Genomic DNA, 21,505 nt, shown 5'->3' on the forward strand with positions numbered 1-21,505 from the left:
CGGGCTTTGGGGGTGAGGGAGGCTGTGGCCATGCCTCCAGAGGTCTTTGGGAGAGACGATGGGCCCTCCTCTTTGTGGAGTGACAGAAACGTGGGCCTGGCAGTGGGGGGAGGGGAGCAGGGACCAAGCCAGCGGGTCTCAGGTGGACCTCCTGGTTCAGCTCTGTTTCTCTGCGGGAATGAAGTTTTGCTTCCGGCAGGTATATAAACAGTAAACCAGGGAAGTGCCTGTGAGTCGGTCTGCATGCACATGTCAGGTCCCCAGGCATGGGTGGCCTTCCGGGGAGCCCCACCCCATCTCACTCCACGCATGCTCTGTCTCCCTCCCCATCTCTCTCCTGGGGCAGGAGTTCTGCTCGGTGCTGTGCAGGGAGGTCACGAGACGGGGCAGATTGGATGAGTCCCCACATAAAAAAAGCCTTTCTCAGGTGGGGTCCCCCCAGCTGGATGCATCGGGATGGTTGCCCTGGAGCACGGACGGTGACCTCTTACCCTCCTTCTCTTCTCTGCCCGACAAAACTTCTGCAGATGATGGCAGGCTCTGTACGTGGGCATCCAAGCGTGCAGCAGGGCTGTGAGCCAAACAGGGACTAGGCTTCGAGTCTGTCCAGTGGTGGACGGTAGAGGGAGGTGGGCCCCCACGAAGCCCATGTCTTGGAGAAGCCAGGCAGCGTGCTTAAGAGAATCAGAATCCTGTATATAAATGAATGTATTTGCAGGAACTTAACATTTGCAGGGGAGGCCTGGGGTGTGTGATGGGTGGTAGGTGAGAGCACATTATCCTCTGGTGGTGCCGGGAGGGAGCTGAGGGTGGTCGCAAGGGCTGGGCCGCTGCAGGGCTTTATTCACAAGGCTTCCTGGTTGTGCAGAAATCACTTAGAAAAATTCACTTCCTCATCTTGCTCCAAAAAAATGAAAAGTAGTGAGCCTGGAAGTCAAAGTGAGAGGAAGGGGTCAGAACAGAGATGTGTTCATTCATTCATTCATTCAACGAGTGTGTGTCGGCGCCGTCAGTGAGCTCAGCACTCGGAATCCCAGAGGCACCAGCAAGAGATGGCGGCGCACCAGCGGAGCACGGCGCGGGGAGGGGGCTGCTCTTTTCTTTGCTCATCTCGATTTGGGCATGGGGTGCCCCTGGTGCCTGGATTTTCCTGTGAGGGACGTTCTCTTGGCTGTTGATTTGGTAACATTTCATGTGAACACTTTTGATGGCGTTCTTTCAAAGGACATCTCTTCCCCCGCCTTTGAAAACAGAATCCACAGAACACAATTTCATCTCTTTTTAATAGTTTGGTCCTAACATTCTCTTCCCTTGACTGTCCCCCAATCTGTTCTCATTTTGTGGCTACAGTACCCTGATCAGCTGTGACCCTTAGGAACTGAGGACTGACTGGAGGAAGGACAGAACCAATTTTAATGCCTGGTGTTCACCTGAAGGGTAATAAGCTTTAGCTTGGTGGTTGGAGTGTTGCAGGGACAGGGTGATGACTCTTACTTTCCTGGGAGTGTTTCCCTTCCCTCAACCCATGTTCTGCATACTCACAGCTGTTGGATGCAACTTTTGGCTAAAGTAGGACAAAACTGTATAAGATGAGGTGTCACAGTGAGTGACATGGTGTCTAATCTTTGAGAATTTAAAGGAAAATAACAGAGTCCTCAGGGACTGGGAGGCCCCAGGGAAGTTTCCATGGGAAGGGAAGTTAGCTAGACCTTGGGGATGGGACAGGACGTTGGGGACGGGACAGCACCTTGGTGGGTTGAGGGGAGGTGGCCACGTTACTGAGAAGGGTAGACTGAAGTCTCCAGTGGAATCAGAGGGTCTTCACGGTATGCACATGTAACTCTTCATGAGGTTCTGTGTGACACCATGTCCTCCAGCCCACAGTCCCTGCAGGGATTTATTCTACAGAACCTGGGCTCAGGCCCCTCCGTGTTGTGCGGGAAGCCGCGATGCACTTGCTGCCTGTGAGTGCTGCCTGGACTATGAGTGTAAACCACAGGACGGAAGCTTGTGCCCTAGCTTTGACTCCAGGAACACAAAATGAGACGGTATCACTGAGCTTCCACGTGTCCTTCAAAGGCAGATGAGGAAGAGGACTGGTTTCATCTCCTCCTTGTGCTGTCAAAGGCCCAACTCTTTTCCTAGAACCCAAATTTCCCCAATATTTCAGAAGGATTGCAAAGCTGCACTTGGAATCAGGAGCCACCGAGGGGCATTAGCTCTGTGGGCATCTGTTATTAACAAAAATCATTAGGGTCTTTTTTAAATTTACAAATCCTTGGGGAATCCAGAATAATAGGGAAAGACCAAAAAACAAACAAACAAACAAAAAAAACAAAAACAAAAACAAAGCCACGCATCTGAGTACAAGACCTTTCCATCAGATACCCAGTTGTGCATCCACTTAAAATGGGGGAGACAGCATGTTGAAATCAGTCACTGTCAATGGATCAACCACTATTTTTCAAAGGCAGAAACATTTAAAATAAAATGTAGAGTGAGGCATTAGAATCCATTCGTTCATCCAACAACTTTTATCGAGAGCACAGCACATCTTTGGTTGAAGGTGAGGGGCCCAGCAACACTGATGATCTCACCCTTCCATCCCAGACTCCCAGGAGTAACAGAATATACTTTAAAAAAAAAATAGAAGCAGTGACAGAAATCAAAAAAGGATGTAATTTGTTCATCATAAACTGAGGAATCACAGAAGGATGAAAAGAGTCAAGATTGGATTGATGAAGGAAGCCAGAGCTCCAAATGTCCCTACAGAAGGGCTACCAAGAAATGTGCTTTGGAGACCTGAATAGACATTTCTCCAGAGAAGACATTCAGATGGCCAACAAGTACATGAAAAGCTGCCCAGCATCACTCATTGTTAGAGAAATGCAGATCAAAACTGCAGTGAGATACCACCTCACAGCATGCTGTCCGAATGGGCATCATCAAAAAGTCCACAACTGATGAATGCTGGAGAGGGTGTGGAGGGAAAGGAACCTTCCTGCACTGTTGGTGGGAATGTAAATTGGTGCAGCCACTATGGAGGGCAGTATGGGGATTCCTCAAAAAACTAAAAGTAGACTTACCATATGATCCAGCAATCCTGCTCCTGGGCATATATCTGGACGAAAATATAATTTAAAAAGACACATGCACCCAGTGTTCATAGGAGCGCTATTTACAGCAGCCAAGTCATGGAAACAATGCAAATGTCCATCAACAGATGAATGGATAAAGAATATGTGGTATATTTATACAATGGAATACTACTCAGCCATAAAAAAGAATAAAATAATGCCATTTGCAGCAACATGGATGGACCTGGAGATTGTTATTCTAAGTGAGGTAAGTCAGAAAGAGAAAGAAAAATACCATATTGCTTATATGTGGAATCTAAAAAAGGGGACACAAATGAACTTACCTACAAAACAGAAACAGACTCAGACAGAGAACAAACTTACCATTTCCGGGGGCAGGAAGGGTTAAATTGGAATTCAAAATTTGTTCCTCTTGGGGAGTGATGGAAATGTTAGCTATCTTGAGTGTGGTGGTGGTTTCATAGGTGTATACACCTATCAGAATTTATCAAATTGTTCATCTGAAATATGTGTAGTTCAGGAAACATACCATAAAAAGGTGTTTAAAAAAAAATGTTGATATAGAAATCAAGAAATGGGCTGAACCAGCAGAGCAGACCTAACTAAGGAGTAATTTGGTGAGCTGGAAGGGGAAACGGAGGTGCTCTCTTCAGTGTGTGGTCTGGAGGACCACGAGATGGAAATATGGAATGAAACGCTGAGGTGTGGAGAACATACTCTACCCACAAGAAGTTTCCAAAGAATGGGATGGATGGAATGGAGGGAGGAGACAGAAAAGAAACACTACAAGGAAATTTACTCAGAGACAGAAAAGAAACTGTTTAAGACAAAACCCCAAGATTAACGAGGGTGACCAAGTGCCAAGTGAGGGGAAGGACACACCTGTGACTAGATACAGCACAGTAACAAGGGTAAAGGAAAACTGCTAAAGAACACAAACTTCCACAGAGAAAGAGGGGTGGAAAGAGATGATCTAAAAAGGAAGACGCGCGAGAACGGGAGTGACGGCGGACCTCTCGCTGGCAGTAGTGGATGCAAAAAGACAGTGGGACTACCTGCACAGAGCCCGGGGGTGGGGGCGGCGGTGAGCCTGGAATCCATCCCCAGCAAAACTCCCCTTCCAGTGTGCAGGGGAGGAGAGCCACTTTGGACGTTGTGGATTCAGAGTTCACCATGCGTGGGCTCCATCTAGAACAATTACTAGAGATCATAAAAAGGCAGAAAGAAAGCAGGAGTGAAGGAGCAACCTCCTTTTTGCTGACTGTGCACGCTTCTGTCCCAGAAGGGGCGAGGCAGCCTCGGTCAGTTTGCTCCTGGTTGGGGAGGAGTGGCCTTACCTGCCATCTCCCCAGGACGGTTGGAAGCAGCTCCGCCACAGAAGGCCTCTTGCCACCCTTGCCCGGTCGCCGTGTTGAAGACTGCAGTGAGCCTGACCTTGGGGGTCTCCTCTCAGCCCTCTTCCAAGACCTTGCCTTTGTCTCTGGAGCCTGAAAAGGGACGGCTCCCTGGCTGGGGCGGCCACCATCCCGTTTCGTGTTGGCTGTCTCTTAATTCACAGATCTGCCCCACGAGTGTTCAGAGAGGATGAGCCTGGGAGCTTCCCTCTCTGCCAGACCGACGCTCTGGGTCACAGCGGACACACCTGTGCGACCTGTTCTGATTGCAGGCAGTGCGTCTACGGCAGTACCACCCCGAACGCGCCCGATCTCGTTTGCTTGCAGGCAGTGCAAAGGCAGACTCAGATTGCTCAGAACATCAGGTGTCTGCTGGGCCGAGCGGAGGGAGGCATGGCCTGGACCTCTGGGAACTCTGCCCAGTGGCCTGGACATATGAGAGGCAGCCAGCCCTGCTGGATGGAGGGAGAAGATCCGTCAGGAAGAGGCCCTGCCAGCCTTGGGAAGGAAGGAAGAAAACAGAAGCTGTACAAGGCTCTAGGTACCAGAAGTCCCAGCAAACGCGGTGGCTGTGAGATCAGGTGTATGGGGCTCCCCCAGGGTCCCCAGAGTCCGAGCTGGGCACAGCAGGTCCTGGCCGGGAGGGGGCATGGAGCCCCTGATAGGCCTCTTCACATGGGAGGCTTTGGAAGCTCTTTAAAAATCCATACGTTATTAAAGTAATTTTCTCCTCCAGTTTCCCTCCTCTGCGTGATCGTGTTTGAGGAAACCAAGTGGGGCTAATGTTCCCGGCATGAGTTTGTGCTTCCCTGGTGGCTTCTGTTCGTGGCCGGGCCTGGTTCTCTTGTGGGGGGGGGCGCGGGGTTGGGCAGGCAGAGCCGTTCTGAGCCTCCCTTCACCCGCACGAGCCTGGGCCCGGGTGCTCCCTGCTTTCCAGGTCGGAGGAGGCTGGGAACCAGCCATGCCCAATTGGCCGTCTTCACAAGAACCCGGGGCACTTGGCTAATGTTTGTCTTACAACCCTCGGCTGTGCAGTGTATTAGAGGGGCCCTCGCAGCCGTGTGTCCTGCCCCACCCCAGCTCCAGGCAGGACTGGGTGTCAACCATTTTCCTCAGATCACTGTCTTCTTCGCTTTTCTAAAAATTACGTCCGAAGATGCAGCTACTGTAGCATCTGTTGGGAAGGCTTTTCCTGCCTTCACTTGCTGTTGGCCAGGAAAGCTTACATCACTGCTGTGCAGACCCACCAGGCTCAGGGGAAGGACCAGCCTGAAGATGCTCCCGGCACCCCCCCCCCCGCCCCCCGAGAGACACTGGACGCTTGTGGTCTCATGTGGTCTTCACCCAGGAACGGGGAGGCCTCGGTTCTCAAACCTGCTGTGTGTGTTACATGTTACATGTTTTTACACGTTCCCTGTGAGTGTAGGGTTTATTCACGCTTGGGGCTCTAGCTACTCATTTTAAAGCATCTGAGCAGAACTGGAGGACACTGTGGAAGGGGAGCAGAGGGTAAGAGGGTGTGGGGGAAGGGGAGAGAGGAACAGGAAGCTGTGGCTGCCTTGCAAATGGACACCCGGGAGTCCCCATCCACAGAGGCCTTGGGCCAGCACGCCCCTCCTGTGAGCGCGGATCGCTGGCTGGCGTATTTCCGCATAAACTCCCAGTGGAGAGACCCCTCTGCGAGCCTCATTTGAGTGCAGTATTTCAGAGAACAGATGACTCCCATCAAGAGACCACGCACATTTGGGGTCCTCGGGGGAGGAGGTGGCATTTAAAGCTTGTCTTTTTTTTTTTTTAGTAGAAATCCTACTTTGAAGACAGGGAGGGTTACGTGTTCTTGAGGCCCAAGTGCCTGAGCCCTCAGAGAACAAGCTCCCCCAGTACATTTTCTCTCTTCTCTTCATTTGTTCGGAGAGCTGGGGACAGCATCTGTCCTCTGGGTGCCACCACGGACTTCCCAGTGACAGAATGGAGAGTTGAGAGAGTGACCCGCGGGTTCATCGCGTCCAAAGTCATCACTTTACGGAGGAAGGGATGGAGACCAGGAGGACCGGGGCTCTGAGGGCAGCGGCAGACCTCAGACAGCCCTGTCCCATTTCTCAGGTGTCTCGCTTGCACCTCCCTACCCCATGATCTTCAGTGACCTGGGGCGGAGCTGGGACTAGGATCTGAGTCATTTAATTCCAGGTCAGTGTTTTATTCCCCACCCCCTAAAAGCCCCATGCTTTCTCTGTAGCCTGCTGGCCAGGGCACAAATCAGTGGGCAGAGGAATGAAACACCAGAGTAACATGACTTTAAAGAGTGCAGGGTGGACTTCCACCCCACAGTGGTGCTCCCATCAGCACATAACTGATGCTTGACTTTCCACCATTAGAGATTCATTCCTTTGTAACTTGGAGGTGGCGCCAGCTTCGAGTCTCCCTGTGAAATGCAAATACTTGCGGGAAGACAGCCAACAGCTGATAGCCCGTGACCTGCTTGAGCTGTTTCTCCAAGAGCCTTGATCTCTGACGGTGGGGGTGGTGGCGGAGGGGAAGCCAGGACAGAGAGATTTTGGAACCTGTTGAAATGGGAAGACCGAGCTGGGACCAGTGTGGGAATGGGTCCTCCCCGTTGTAGACATTCCATACGTGCTGTGACCTGTCCACCTACGCGTATGTGACAGAGCATGACCAGACACACGAGTGGGAAACTCCTTTCACGAGGCAAGAGCAGATGTTTGGAACCTGAAAGGGAAAGACAAGGCTGTCCACCATTCGCCGTCCATGGACGCCCAGCCCCAGGCTTTCTGTATGCTGGTGCCGGGCCCCTCTGCTCCCGCAGCGCCTCATTTGCATGAATTGACCTGCATGGGTGCTTTTGTCCATGGCTGAAGACGGAGGGGCTTGAGGTGTTACTTTGCAAGTGGGAGACGGGAAAAGACCGAGGCAGCTCAGAGGATGGTGCAGTGTCTGTGATCCACCCTGACCCGGTCCTCGAGCCCTTCCAGAGGGAGGGGGGGCAACGGCCAGAGACAGAAAGGGCCATTTCCTCAAGAGACCGGGAGCTCAAGGGGTGGGCCTGGGGGCTCGTCAGACCTACCCCTGCTTCTGCACAACACCGGGAGTTGCCGGGCGCTGGGGGAAACGGCAGCCCCAACAAAGCCGACGGCATCCTTGCGAGGGACACAGTCACCATGGGCAACAGCAAGGCTCCTGAAAGCAACCTCAAGGTTACTGGACACCGACTAAGGAAGCAGAGACGAAGAAGGAGATGTATGATGTGGTCCTGCAGGGCCTCCAGGGGACTCTCAGAGGGCCGTGGGTGGGGAGGGCATTGTAAGGAATTCTCTGTCACATGAGGGTCCAGGAAGAGGGACTTTGGGCCACTGTTACTTAGTTGTGACGCAGGATGGCGTGGCCTGGTTGTGCTGGAGCTCCCCTTACACCACCTGAACTCTGCCTGAGATGCTGATAGACAGAAACAGCTCTGATCGCAGGACCTGCTTAGAGGAAGGCGAGGCGCTCCCGGGTGCGGTCTCCCTCCCCCTTCCCACTCAAGTCAAGGCCGTGATTGGACAGGACTGGAAAGTTTGTCCCAAACTCCATCTGGGACAGGGCGGAATTTTCAGGGACTCTGTTATCCAATCAGGAGAAGGAGCGGGGAAGTCTAACCTTGCCTTAATGAACTCGAGGTAAAATGAGGGTCAGATCTGCTTAGAGCCATCCAGCCGGAAACCATGACCTGAACCTCTCAAGGCCTGGTTTCTGGGCCAGCAGGAAAAGACACAGATGTAGATTTGTTTTAAAAAAAGAAAAGGCCGACTTTGCAGGCTGGGAAAGTCAGGGCATATAAGCAAAGTGCTTCTGATGCGATTCTCCTCCTCTTCCTCCACCATCCACCTGCCAGAGCTCTGCTCTCTCCTGCCTGCCTGTGACAAATCCCACGTTCGCTCAGGATGCATTAACTAAGTCCTGACACAGTCAGGGGGCAGATTTGGCCTCTTGTGTAAGCTGAGTCTTCCAGAAGTTTAAAAAAAGGGGGGGCAATGTCCTCTATACCTGCAAATATGGTACATGACCCAGGGTGACCCCACTTAGAGCGGTTACTGAGCAGAAGTGACAGGAGGAGCTGCAGTGAGAATACAGGTTGACAGGTGCCATTCAGGGGGAGCTGCCCTGTCTGGAGCCATTGCCGGGCTGCCGGCTGCTGCAGCCTCCGGGGGCCGCGTGCGCTTCCTCCGCTGAGCCTGACAGCAGCGGGTGCCGTCATGCCGCGTTAAGTCGGTCACATCCACCCGCGTACCCCACACCACCATGTCCGTTTACTGAGGTCTGCAGTGAGCCTGGCTCTGGGTCAGGCCCTTTGCTACAACCTGGCCCAACTCTTTTTTGCAGACGGGGATCTTGGGGCTCAGTGAAGTGGAGTGATTGCCCAAAGTCACAGAGCAAAAGGTCAGAATCTGGATTTAAAACCAGGTCTGTGCTCCTTCAGCCTGTGAAGTTGGGGAGACGTGGGCCCTGGGCTGGGGTCAGTCCCCTACCAGGCATGTGACTCGAGCAAACTCCGAAACCTTCCTGAGCTGTCCCATCCTGATGGACAAAACGGGTAACAATGAGATGCACCCCTGGGGTTGGTATGTGGACCCAGCGCCTGGCCTGGAGTCACCACTCGGTCACTCTGAGGTCCCCAGGCTCCCCTGCTCCTGCCAGCCCCTAGGAGGGAGGCAGCCCAACCCCAGGGGGGAGGCCCTTCGCTTGGCCAGCACATTTCTAGCCCGGGGGAGGGAAGCCCGACCCTCTGGAAGCTGCAGGTGCATTTGAACTAAATGGATACTTGGACAGTCCATGAAATCAAAGCCACTCTTTTCTTGCTGTGGGATTTGAAAATGTCACCTAACCTTCATGTATTTTTTCCTGTGGAATAACTTGCACACTCCATAACCCTGAGAGGTGTGTTAGGATGGTAACTGATTTTGGTTTTCCCACAGGTGAATCAGCCCCACAGGGGACTGCTCCAGAGAGGATGAGGACTCTGGCCGGCTTCTCTAGCTGGACCTGCTGTCCAGGGGTCTGGACCATCACTCGTGGCCATCACTGTGTATTGGGACAGCATCTCAATCTGAATGTGTTTCCAAGCCATGAATCATGAGACAGAAATTCCACTTGCACATGCCTGGGTACATAAAATGTATCAGGGAATTCGCACCATGTATAAAGAAGAGGAAGGGGGCTCAGAGAGGTGAAGTGACTTCCTCAAAGCCACCTGGCTGTTTAATGACGGAGCTGGGACCAGAGCCAGGGCTGCCGAGCCCTGCAGGTGTGCTCCTCCTCCACATCACGCCATGTCTTTACCTCCCGTGGACAGACACGCTCTTCCAGGGAGAGATGCTGGGAAGGAGACTCACTTCTATCAGAATCCTGTTTTCTGGGAACTCTGCTCAATGCTTCATCCACTAGGCTCATTTGATTCTCACAATCCATCTGCCGGAGAGAGAGAGGACCATTAAGCTGGTTTTACACGGATGGAGAGATTAACCTACTGATCTGGAAGATCACAAGGCCTAGGCTCTGGCCAGATGTCCCCTTCCTCTCCCTCCTTCCTCCCTGGGCCTCTCTCACAGCTGGAAGCATCCTCTGAGAGCCTCAAGTGGGAGGCTTTAAGTGGTAAGGTTTCCTTGGGTTACGGGGTGATGGGTGGGTCACATCTCATGGGCAAGTCTAAATGCAGTAGATGTTGTTTGAGAAGGGAGCCAGACAAAACCCTTCTGGGAAGTGGAGCGTGTGGCTTTCCGGGTTCGGGGCTGCTCTCCAGCACTCAGTACCAGTGGCGGTGGCATCCTGCCATCCACCCAAACTCCCCTCCAGGCACTGTCTTCTGGAAGAAACGGCACTGAGGGTGGCCCCGCAGGCCTGAGTGTCCTCTGTGTCCGTTCCACCTGAGCCACAGGTAATTGATGCCAATTTTGGGGGGTCTTTACTGTTTTTCAGACCATGGAACCTCTTGGTGACATCCAGCTCATGCCTGCTGCTTGGAATCGAACTGGTTTCCCTCCAGGGAAAAACGCCCCCCCCCCCCCCGTCTCAGCACCTCTCATGAGTGTGTCCCCAGGCCGTGGGGCTGTTGGTGTGGAAGTGCCTTTAAAACAAGGGTTGTGTCTCTTCCTCACACGTCTTCCTCCTCGGGTGCCTAATCCAAGGCTTTGGACGCAGTAAGTGGTTTTGTACTTGACATTGGAATCGCAGAGGGGAAGGAAGGTGGGCTTTGCAGCTCCCAAGGGTTCAGGCTACCCTCTGAGAAATCCAATTTTGGGAAGGTTCTGGCAACACATATTCAAATGATACCACTTTTGGGAGATTATCATATGGAAGTAAAAGGTCCTGTTCACAAGGGTATATGTGAAAGAATGTTTATTGCAAAATTAGAGTGACAGGAAACGAGGAGCGACTTGAAAATCCATCAACAGGGTGCTGGATTACCAAAGTATGGTTTGTCCACACAGTGAGGCATTTGACAGATTTTAAAGGTAGTACTTGGATTAGCATGTGGTAACCTGGAAAGAAGCCTATCATACACTGTTTAATGAATAAACCAAGTTGCTAAGCAATGTATATAATATGATTCCACTTTTATACAAAGTACAGGTGGTCCCTGACTTACGGAGTTTCAATTTACGATTTTACGACTTTATGATGGTGCAAAAGTGCTAGGAAGGCATTCAGTAGAAACCATACTTTGAATGTTGAATTTTGATCTTTTCCTGGTCTAGCAACAGGCAGTCAAATACACTCTGGGGATGCTGGGCAGAGAGGACAGCCCCCAGGAGACCCCGCAATCACGAGGGTGAACAACCACCACACTTAGAACCATCCTGTACCCAGCCAGCCACTGTGTTTTTCACTGTCAGTATAGTGTTCAATCAATTACATGAGATATTCAACACTTTATTCTGAAACAGGCTTTGTGCTGGATGCTCTTGCCCAGCAGTAGGCTGTAAATGCTCTGAGATGTTTAGGTAGGTGAGGCTCACCTGTGACGTTCAGGAGGTTATGTCAAGTAAATGCATTTTTGACCTGTGGGTTTTTTCAATTTAGGATGGGTTTATTGGGATGTAACCCCACTTTTTTTAAAATTGGAGTAGAGTTGATTTACAATGTTGTGTTATTTTCTGGTGTACAGCACAGTGATTCAGTCATACACACACACACACACACACATATATATATATATATATATTTTTCATTATAGGTCATTACAAGCTATTGAGTATAGTTCCCTGTGCTCTACAGTAGGACCTTGTTGTTTATCTATTTTGTATATAATTGTTTGTATCTGCCAATCCCAAACTCCTAATTTATCCCTCTCTCCCTCCCCTTTGGTGACCATAAGTTTGTAGTCTATGTTTGTGAGTCTATTTCTGTTTTGTAAATAAGTTCATTTGTGTATTTTTTAGATTCCACCTATAAGTGATATCATATGATATTTGTTTTTCTCTGTTTGACTTAGTTTGCTCAGTATGATCATCTCTAGGTCCATCCATGTTGCTGCAAATGGCATTATTTCAATCTTTTTTATGGCTGAGTAGTATTCCATTATGTGTGTGTATATATATATATACACACACACACACACACACACACACACACACACACACATTCCATTTATATATATATATATATATATATATATATATATATATATATATATCACAACTTCTTTATCCAGTCATCTGTGGATGGACATTTAGGTTGCTTCTATGTCTTGGCTATTGTAAATAGTGCTGCAGTGAACATTGGGGTGCATGTATCTCTTCAAATTAGAGCTTTCTCTGGATATATGCCCAGGAGTTGGGTTACTGGATCATATGGTAACTCTGTTTTTAGTTTTTGGAGGAATCTCCCTACCATTTTCCATAGTGGCTGCACCCAGTTGCATTCCCACCAACAGTGTAGGAGGGCTCCCTTTTCTCCACAGCCTCTCCAGCATTTATCCTTTGTAGACTTTTTCGTGACAGCTGTTCTGACTGGTGTGAGGTGATACCTATGGTAGTTTTGATCTGCATTTCTCTGATAATTAGCGATACTGAGCATCTTTTCATGTGCCTGTTGGCCATGTGGAATGTAATCCCATTGTAAGTCAAGGAAAATCTATGCATACATTTGTATGAGAAACAAATAGGGGACATACAGCAAGATGTTAATATTACCCTAGAAGGGTAACATTTTAAATTTTAAAAAATCTAGCAAGGTTTATATATATATATATATATATATAAACCTTTGGGAAGAGAAAAGATGTATCAGGGCGGTTAAATGGTCCAGAAAGGAAACAGGTGGCGTCAAGCACAGCTTTCTTAGCCACCACTGCTCCCTGGGCACTTTCAGGTGGGGCTACCCCGCAGCACCAGAGACCAGCCCTGCACCAGGGCTGACCAGCGTGTGCTATGCCCCAGGAGACATCAGTGCATAATGCTTTTGGGGGGCCAAGGTTGCAAAACTTCTGACCCATAAAAGTTTTGGAAGCACACAAGGACTTTGGTATCTTGATGAGGCATGTCCCCCCAGTCCTGCTTGAAAGGAGGCTACTGAGCTTCTGGTTCAGGCCCTAAAGTCCCAGGGTCTCCCTGTCGGCCTCCCTGACCATAAGCCGCTGGTTACAGCTGCACATACGACCTCCGATAGTGCTGAATCCGTCACCAGCTCCTCCTGGAAGGTATGTCATCAGGGCAGGGCTGGGTCTTCTCTTCATTTTTCGGGTCCAGAGTCCCTAGCACAATGCTTGGCTTAGACTAGTTGCCTCGTAAGGGCTAATGGAAGGAAGTGTGTGCTGAGTGACAGCGCCAGACAGACCGAGCTGACTTCCAGCTGGCCCTGGGGGACTCAGGAGGGGTTTTTCAGAAGAAGATGAGCCTTTATGAAAGATTTGAAAAGGAGAAAAGGAGTGGAATGTACAACTCCCACCGAGTGGGAAAAGCTGATTTCTGTTGTGACGGCGTTTTTGGAAGAACGTCTTGGTATCTTTAAGGGCTTTGCTGCTGCTGCGTCCCTCTTCGCCCCCCTCCAGAGAAGTCTGAGTTCCACCACAGGCCACCGAAAGGACGTCTGGGTGTCTTTCGAGTGCTCCTCACCCGGAGAGAAAGCTAGGTAACGGGAGTCTAGTATTCAGCTTTTCAGGGGCATGAGACACCAGGGATTAGGTATTAATGCAGAGATACTAGAAAATGCCTCCCAGATATAGTTAGAAAAATAATCAAGCCAAACAGTATCATATCCAGCACAAAACCACAATGAATTGATTTAATCAGAACAAGGAAGAAATAACATTCTGGTTTTTATGGCCAAAAAAAAAAAAAAAAAAAGGAAGAAACCCAAATTACTTTGCAGGCGTTGGTGGCACTCTTGCAAGTTGTTTCTTGGAACACAGTTGAAGCGCTAATTCGGCCTTGGGTTAGGGAGAGTTAGGACCGTGGAGGCTTCCGTGCAGGAGAACTCCCCAGGTGTGGGGCTGTCTGGAGGCTCAGCCAGGTAGCTGGCTGCTGCAGCCTTGGCGTGGCTCCCAGCTGGCCCAGAAGACACTGAGATCGCTGCTGGGTTAGCTGCTGCGAGGTGGAGACGGATAACGGCTGTGGCCTGATTCCTGGGGAGCCGTCGATTCACTGCAGCGTGTCTTGGCCATATGTGAGCCTCCGCCACGTGTGAGCTTCCCCGGGGAGGAGGAGGGGGAGGCCATGTGACATGTCTTCTGTATCTCCTTTTAACCACATTTAAACAAGCTAGAGCCTGCGCTTTCCCAGACAGTGGGGTCTGCAGGTCCCACTGCCCCCTGACACCGGGCACTGGGATTTGGGAGGTGGCAGAGAAGTGCTGACGTGCTCCTGAGGCTGAGCTACTGCACAGTCTTCACCTTCGGGGGGCTGAGAGGAGACAGTTAGGGAGCTGCCGCGTGGTGTGCGTGGAACCTCAGAGGCCTTGCTCGGCTTTCCAGGGCTTGCAGTCTGCTATAACAGCCATGCCAAATAATTAGGCCGGTCCAGCTCTTCCAGTGGCAGGAGACTCAATTTCTCTGTGGCATCTCATAAAGCTAGAAAACTTTTCCAATTATAGTCCTCCCCCCAAGAGTCCCATTCCAAGCTCTGCAAGAACCTCCTGGCTCTCAAGAACCTCTGTGCTAGAGATGGACCTAGTTTCTATAGTGTAGTGGGTCCTCCTCATAGTTTGGGGGGCTCTCCCTGTAACTTAGGGACCTTTCTCTCTGGGTCTTTTTGTCTCCTCCAAATATCCAGTTATCCTCCACCATGACTGCCCGTTAGAATTATCCAGGGACTTAAAAAAAAATTCGGATGCCTAAGTCTCACTAAATCATACTCTCTTGGGGTGCAGCCAAGGCTCTGGCATTTCTGCAACTCCCCAGAGGATTCTCAGCAAGGTTGAGAACCACTGCCTTGTTCCTGGGACCCAGCTAACCTGTCAAAGACCATGCTGGCATCCTGAATTCTCATGCAGATCCTACCACTTGGGCAGGTCTCTGTGTGTCATCTGTCACGATGGGATAGTAACAGCATCTACAAGACTTAAACCTCACGAGGACACATTGCATCTAGGAGCTTCTCCAGCGTGTGATAAGCGCTCTATCAAGTTGAACTCAGAGCCTAGGACAGGGTCTGGCAAGTGTTAGCGCAATGTCTGAGCTTTGACCACGAGCCAGGCATCGTTCTAAGGGCTTTCCATGTACTATTTCAACATTTTGCGGCACTGACGATCCAGCGTAAGGAAAAATGATACAAGCAGACTGTCTTCAAGACCTCTGTACCCCGTCTGGCATATTGTCCAGACCACGCAATTAACTCACATCCTGGAGAACTCCCTGCGTCCCTTGTCATCTCGTGCGCCTTCTTGCCTCACACCAAAGTCCTTTCCAGAGCTTGTCTACAGAAGTTCTGCACATCTGAAAGCATTCAAGGTGACTAAGTCTGTTCAGTGGTCATTCCAGTATCTTTTGCTGACCCTTGCCAAGTGCCTGTCGATGAGTTAAGCACATAAGAGCTGCCCAGTAAGTTCTCCATGGAATGACTAAATTAACCTTGTGAAAAACTATGCAGACATCCTTATGCAAAAGAGATGGAGAAAGACAGGACTGGACAGCGGGGATGGTGAGCAAATGGCACCTACAAAATGCCTACTGTGTGCTAGGCACTTTTTATGCGTCATGAATTTTCACAATTCTAGTAGACGGGTGTTCAGGTAACCTTCTGCTGTGTAGCAAATTACCCCAAAACTTAGTCTCTTAAAGTAACAGTTACTTTGCTTGTGAATTTGCGATGAGGTGGGAGGGTGGAGAGACAACTCCTCTCTGCTCCAAGATGGCTCCCCAGAGGACAGGAGTATCCATTTTCAGGACAGCTCAGTCACGTCCTCCAGCCACGGTGGAACCACCCTGGTGGCCTAAGTTCCTCAGGCACAGCCCCAGGCTGGCTCGGGGTTGGATGGGTTGGAATAGAAAACACTTTGCCTTGAGAATACAGCCCTCCTTCTCAGCCTCTCCATTCCCCATTCCAAGGGGAGCTGCGGTTGGGGGGAAGCCAAGCCGAGCAAAAGATTTCAACAGAGAACGGAGGAAACACACCCACTGAGGTTCTCATAGCAACATAATCACGCACAGGCAGCAGCCTATTTCGGTGGGAGCCTGTCTGAGCTTCCCTCCTCCCCGGGTTAGTCACAGAATGAATGCTCTGCACAGGCAGCAGCAGTGTGGGGTGGGGTGCGGTGGGGTGGGTGGGGGGAGAGCGCTGGGCTGAAAGGCAGGACGCTGGGGAGCTGCTCTCGGATGCTCCGTCAGCTAGCTGAAGGATTGGACACATGCCCTCTCTCTGATCTCAGGGTCTTCATCTGTAAATGAGAGGGCAGGAGTAAAGAGCTGTGAAGACCCTGTCTGATTTCTGTTGACAGTACAAGCACCGAACCTCTCTTGGTAGGAGACCGGATGCCTCAGGATCTCCTGTCTCTGAGAAGGATGGGGTTCTCCAGGGTAAAAGTCATTCCTTAGATTCTGCCCCTTTACTTCCTACCCCCACCAGCTGCATGTGGGCAGGATGTGAAAGGGAAGGATAATGACCAGGTGTGGCCAAGACGCTGCTCACTCACCCCCAACACTAATCCAGGCCTGTGGTCTGGGAAAGGGAAGGGCTGAGGAGGCCATTCTTTCACTTAAACTTACTCCTCCTTCAGCGCGCGCGCGCGCGCGCGCACACACACACACACACACACACACACGCGCGCGCGCGCGCGCGCACACACACACACACACACACGCGCGCGCGCGCACGCCCATTAACTCAAGCCTCTTGTCCCCTCTCCATCCCCTCCTCTCTCCCTTCTCCACTTACTGCAATGTGTCCCCTCTTTCCCCTAGGGCCAGGTGATGGGAGCATCTTTAGATTCTGGTCCATTTCTTCAATGGACTCTGGGGTTAGTTGAGGACAGTCAGGCTCACACTCCCTGACTGTCAAAGGTGAGGTTAAAAAACAAATAGGGCACGCACGCAGAAGTGATCTCCCGAAGTAAGCACGGGGATGAAGTGATGAGCGAGCCAGGATGCTCAAGGAGCACCTTCTAGGGGTCCCTGTCCTTGACTTGTGAACTGAAAGCTTGGAAGTGCAGCTGTCTTTGAGGGAGTCCGGCCTGAGTGGCCTGTTGTAATGGGAGGCACAGAGTGCCCTCCCATCCCATTTTATTTCTCACCCGCCTGACAGATGGCTAGTAAGACACAGAAAAAGAAGCTCTCCAAGTGAAAACAGGAATGCATTGTATAAAAATTCACACCCCCTGCTGCCGCCCAAACTCCCTTAAAAAAGGATCAAGAGAATCCTAATGGGTACGTGACACCCTCCCTCTCTCCCATAAAAGGGACTTCGGAATCTGGTGATGCGGGGGGAGGGGTGGGGAGGGAGAAGAGAGATGTGTGGGCAGGGGGCTGCCAGGGAAGACTAGGGCAGGGGGAGCCTGGCCGAGGGCCCACCCATTTGACTCCCTCCCACCCTCCTTCCCAAGCCACCTCTGGCTGAACCTTCCCCCCACCCTCTCAGCCTGAGAGAGGCCTGGAGCCCCGAACCCTCGGGTAGGGAGAGTGGGAGGACGGAGTGATAATGAAGCCACACATAGCCCTAGAGTTGAAGGAGTTAAGGACCCTCCCTCATCCAGACACCCACCCCTTCACTCCCCAAACCCCAAGTAGTTCGCAGAGGAAGGATCCAGGAACTGGCAGCCGAGCGGGAGCGCTGGGAGTTGGGTGGGGTGGGGTGGGGGCGAGGGGACGGTGGCCCAGCCTCGCCCCGAGCCTGTCCTGGGGGGAGGACGCACACCGGGTCTGAGGACCTGCGAGAGCCCAGCTCCGGCGCCTGCCTTCTCAGAGCCTCTCGCGTGGCCCGGCCGCGTCCGCGCAGCCCTCGCCCCCCGCACACGTTGTTCACGGCGCCTGGGAGTGGAGGCGGCCAAGAGACCCCCGGAGCCCGGGCGAGGGGGCGGCCCGGGGCGCGGGGGCCCTGGGTCTGCGCCCAGCCGCCGCCCGCTCGGCCCAGCCTCCTCCCCGCCCCCACTCACCGGCTCAGCCCCCGGGAGGGACGCGCAGGAAGCGTGTTGCTTCGCCCGCGGATCGGCAGAAGTTGAGAGGAGTTGCCGGCTGCCTCGGCCGGCCGGACTTTGCGAGCAGCCAGAGAGGAGCCGCCGCCGCCGCCGCGGAGCCTTCGGGGCTGCCTCCGTCCTGCCGGAGCCCGCAGCGCGGGTGGAGAGGGGCGGGGAGGGGGTCGCGGGCGCCAGAAGAGCTCGGAACTGTGTGAAGGAATCCGAAGCAGATGAGAAGGGAGGAAAATAAAACAAAGTGGAGACTGCAGGAAAGACTCCACCGTGGTTGATGGTCTCGGCTGACGCTCCAGCAGAGGGGCTGGGTTGGGCTTTTTTTTTTTTCCTCCCTCCCGTTCTCTCTCCTCTTTCTCTTTTAAAGCTCTCTCTCTTTCTCTACTATCTCTGTATCACCAAACCCTTGCTGGCTCTTATGGGCATGAAACACTCCTCCCGCTGCCTGCTCCTAAGGAGGAAAATGGCGGAGAACGCTGCCGAGAACACCGAGGTAAGAGGCGAGAGGCCCGGGCTCGGCGACCCCGCAGCCCGCCCGGACCACCGCGCCGCCCTGCCGCCGCCGCCGCCGCCGCCGCCGCCGCTCCGCACCTGGTGCCAAACTTTCCCAGCTCCATCCCGCTTGCTTCTGCCGGCCGTGGTGTGTGTATGTGTGTGCGCGCGCGTGTGTGTGTGTGTTGGTTGGGGGGAAGACAGTTCCTGTCTCAGGCCCCCTCCCTCTTGGAAATGCAAAAGAGTCGCTCTCACCCCAGCTCCCTCTTCTGCCACCCGCTGCTCGCTCCCCCCCCCCCGCCCCCAAGTCCCAAACCCTGGGCAGCCGCGCACCCCTGCCCTCTCCTCTGGGCTCTGTTAGGGCGCCAGAGTGCCGATGCGTGCCGAGCCAGGATGGGTGATCCGGGGGCCAGGTCTGCTCCCTGCGGCGCCTTGACCGTCTCTGGCCGCTGCCTCCGCTTTACCCTTCAAGCTCGAGTCAGTCCCCGAGCTCTCGGTCCCCGCAGCACCGCGGAGAACTCCCGGCCTTGAGGGTGCCTGGCCGCGCCGGAGGTGGGACTTGGTCACCATCAGCAGACCTTCCCGCCCAGAGCCGGGCCGGGGAGAGGTCTGCAATCCAGGACGTAGGAGCCGCCTCGGGGACGCTAACCCCGGGAGGGAGCACGGGCCGCGGCCACCTTCAGAACCAGGGACAGCGCCCGCGCCTGCCGCAGCCGAGCCCGCTCGGGCGGTGGGGGCTGCGCGCGGCGCTGCAGCGGGAAATGGGTCTGCAGCCGCTCGTCCCACAGCAGTTTCGAGCAGGTCGCTGCAGCTCCGCAAACTGCGCTCTTGGCCCCTGCCTCCAGCAGCACAGTAGCTGCCCTTTCTCTACTCTCGAGTTGGCTCGGAGCCGAAAAGAGACCTGCTGAGATTTGCATCCCGATCCTGGGAGGCTGTGTTCCCTGGCCTCGCTCTGACCCTGCTGTCATTACAACCGGATTAGTCCGTAGGCTCTGGGCACCTGTAGTCACGAAGGGGATCCGCGTGGGCAGCCCCCTTACCTTCATGGAGGAACCGTGCGCCGAGGTGGGGGTGGAGTGGGGTATGTGTGTGAAGATCATCCCTTACTCGGTGGCAGGAAAAAGACAGAGAGCAAACTCGCGGGCTCTATTAATAGCCGGGTGTCTGGTGGGGCTGCCGTACATTTCACATATGGTTACCCATATGCAGCGTGGGGTGGGGATGGAGGTGTGGCTCCAGGATTGTCCCTCTGTCTGGCTGGAATGCGGCAAGGGGCAGAGACCCTTCCCGATCTTCTTCCCTCGAGGTCTTAACTGCATCTAACCCCTACCCCACCACGTAGGCAGCAAAGCTTTTAAAAATCCCCATTCTGTGAGAAACCAGAAGCAGCATGCATCCAGCAACTGTCGATTTCGAAACAAGCACGCTCTGGGGGAAAACAGTGGGGCGTTCAGGAGCTAACGCCGGTCTTCTTGAGTTAGGGCAAAGCCAGAGCGCGTGCGGTCCCCTTGCCACTTCCTCTTCCCCATCCCCCACAGGCGAGGAGACATTCAGAACGCTGGGTAGTGCAAGGCGCCCAGCTTCGCGGCAGAGAGCGAGCCTTACCAATCCCCTCACCCTCCTCCCTCTGATTGCCCACCCGCGGAAGGGGTTTCTAAAAATAGCTCAGAGTCAAGGCTGCACTTCTGTAATCCGCTGGACCAGCGGGCACGTAGCAGTCCTTGCAGCCATGTGGCTGGAGCACTGGAAGCAAGAAACAGCTTCTCCCTGCCCACACCTTCCCCGTTCGGTTTCCTAAAAAAAGTTTTCACGGGTCTCTAGCCCCCAGCACTCTAGTTGTTGGGCGCGGTTGGGGTGCAGACCTCAGTCAGGTTCCGCAGGGTGCACAGTGGCTGCGAGCTCCGGCCAAGGTTCAAGGCGTCGGGGGCAGGCAGAGCCTCGCACGCCAGGCTATTTTTACTTGCCTCCCCCACCGCTCCGCACTCCCCCTTCTCGGCAATTGCACATGCCAGCTCTGCTCAAGGCATCAATGAAAACAGCAGTAGAGGCGGCTGAGCTCCTGGGAGAAAAAAAAAAAAACCCACTTTGCACGCCTGGCACAAAGGGGGAGGGGCAGATCCAGCTGGGGCTCCGGGGAGGGGAGTGAGCCTGGGGTTCAGTTCTTCTCAGCTTCCCCTGGGAAGGGGAGGAATTCAGACTTGGTCAAACATGCCCAATGGAGGCATCCAGGCAGCGTGACAATCACTTGGTTTTTTTCCAGGAACTGGCTGTTTTTGGAATGAGCCAGAGCTAGTGCAGTACTTCCAAATGTGGGGTGTTGTGGGTTTGCCTGCATTTATGGTGAGAGAGAGGCAAGGATGCCTTTGTGGGGTGCGTGTGCATGTGTGTGTGTGTGTGTGTGTGTGTGTGTGTGTGGTGGTAGTGCTCCTTGTTCTTAACACATCTTTATCAACCCCTGACCCTGTGCCAGAAATAATTCGGTTCCCGAGACCCAAAGATGAAGACCCCAGGTCCCTGTCCTCATGGAACTCACAGTCTGGTGGACTGTAGTGCCAGATAATCCACATACTTCTGTAGCACCTTTCCCTGCCTTTCGTTGGTGTTGTCTGCAAGTGCCTCATCTCGTTTCACCCCCACAGTGATCCTGTGAGATAAGCACAGGTTAGTATTCATTTTTCAGCCCCATTTTACGGGTTAGGACTCTGAGGCTGAGAGATCCAGCAATTTCTGGGATCCAGCAATTTCTGTCAGCTAGGACAGCCTTTGAGCACAGATTGCCCCCACTTCTGATTCACTGCCCTTTGCCCTACATTGCTGCTTCTAAAAAGATGCCATGTTTGGATGGGAACAGGTGAGAGGGATAGGGAGGGAGGATATTTGGGAAGGCAGAGATGTGGTGTTGGGGTGAGAAAG

At 52.9% G+C, this 21,505-nt stretch overlaps 1 protein-coding gene and 1 long non-coding RNA gene across 3 annotated transcripts in view; both read left to right on the top strand.

Annotated features, from left to right (window-relative positions):
* The window catches only part of LOC123619771 (uncharacterized), a 63,178-nt gene extending 52,311 nt beyond the window's left edge, over positions 1 to 10,867 (top strand). For both annotated transcript variants that reach the window (XR_006728442.2, XR_012504009.1), the window contains 2 exons: positions 9,463 to 10,138; positions 10,463 to 10,867. This is a non-coding gene — a long non-coding RNA (uncharacterized LOC123619771). The remainder of the gene's footprint in view (positions 1 to 9,462; positions 10,139 to 10,462) is intronic.
* Positions 10,868 to 17,651: 6,784 nt separating this feature from the next.
* The window catches only part of PRMT8 (protein arginine methyltransferase 8), a 77,524-nt gene continuing 73,670 nt past the window's right edge, over positions 17,652 to 21,505 (top strand). The window contains exon 1 of the mRNA XM_074357507.1: positions 17,652 to 18,593. Within this exon, the coding sequence (XP_074213608.1) occupies positions 18,378 to 18,593 (216 nt within the window). The 5' untranslated portion in view covers positions 17,652 to 18,377. The remainder of the gene's footprint in view (positions 18,594 to 21,505) is intronic.

This window comes from Camelus bactrianus, chromosome 34, assembly GCF_048773025.1.
Source record: "Camelus bactrianus isolate YW-2024 breed Bactrian camel chromosome 34, ASM4877302v1, whole genome shotgun sequence".
NCBI lineage: Eukaryota > Metazoa > Chordata > Mammalia > Artiodactyla > Camelidae > Camelus > Camelus bactrianus.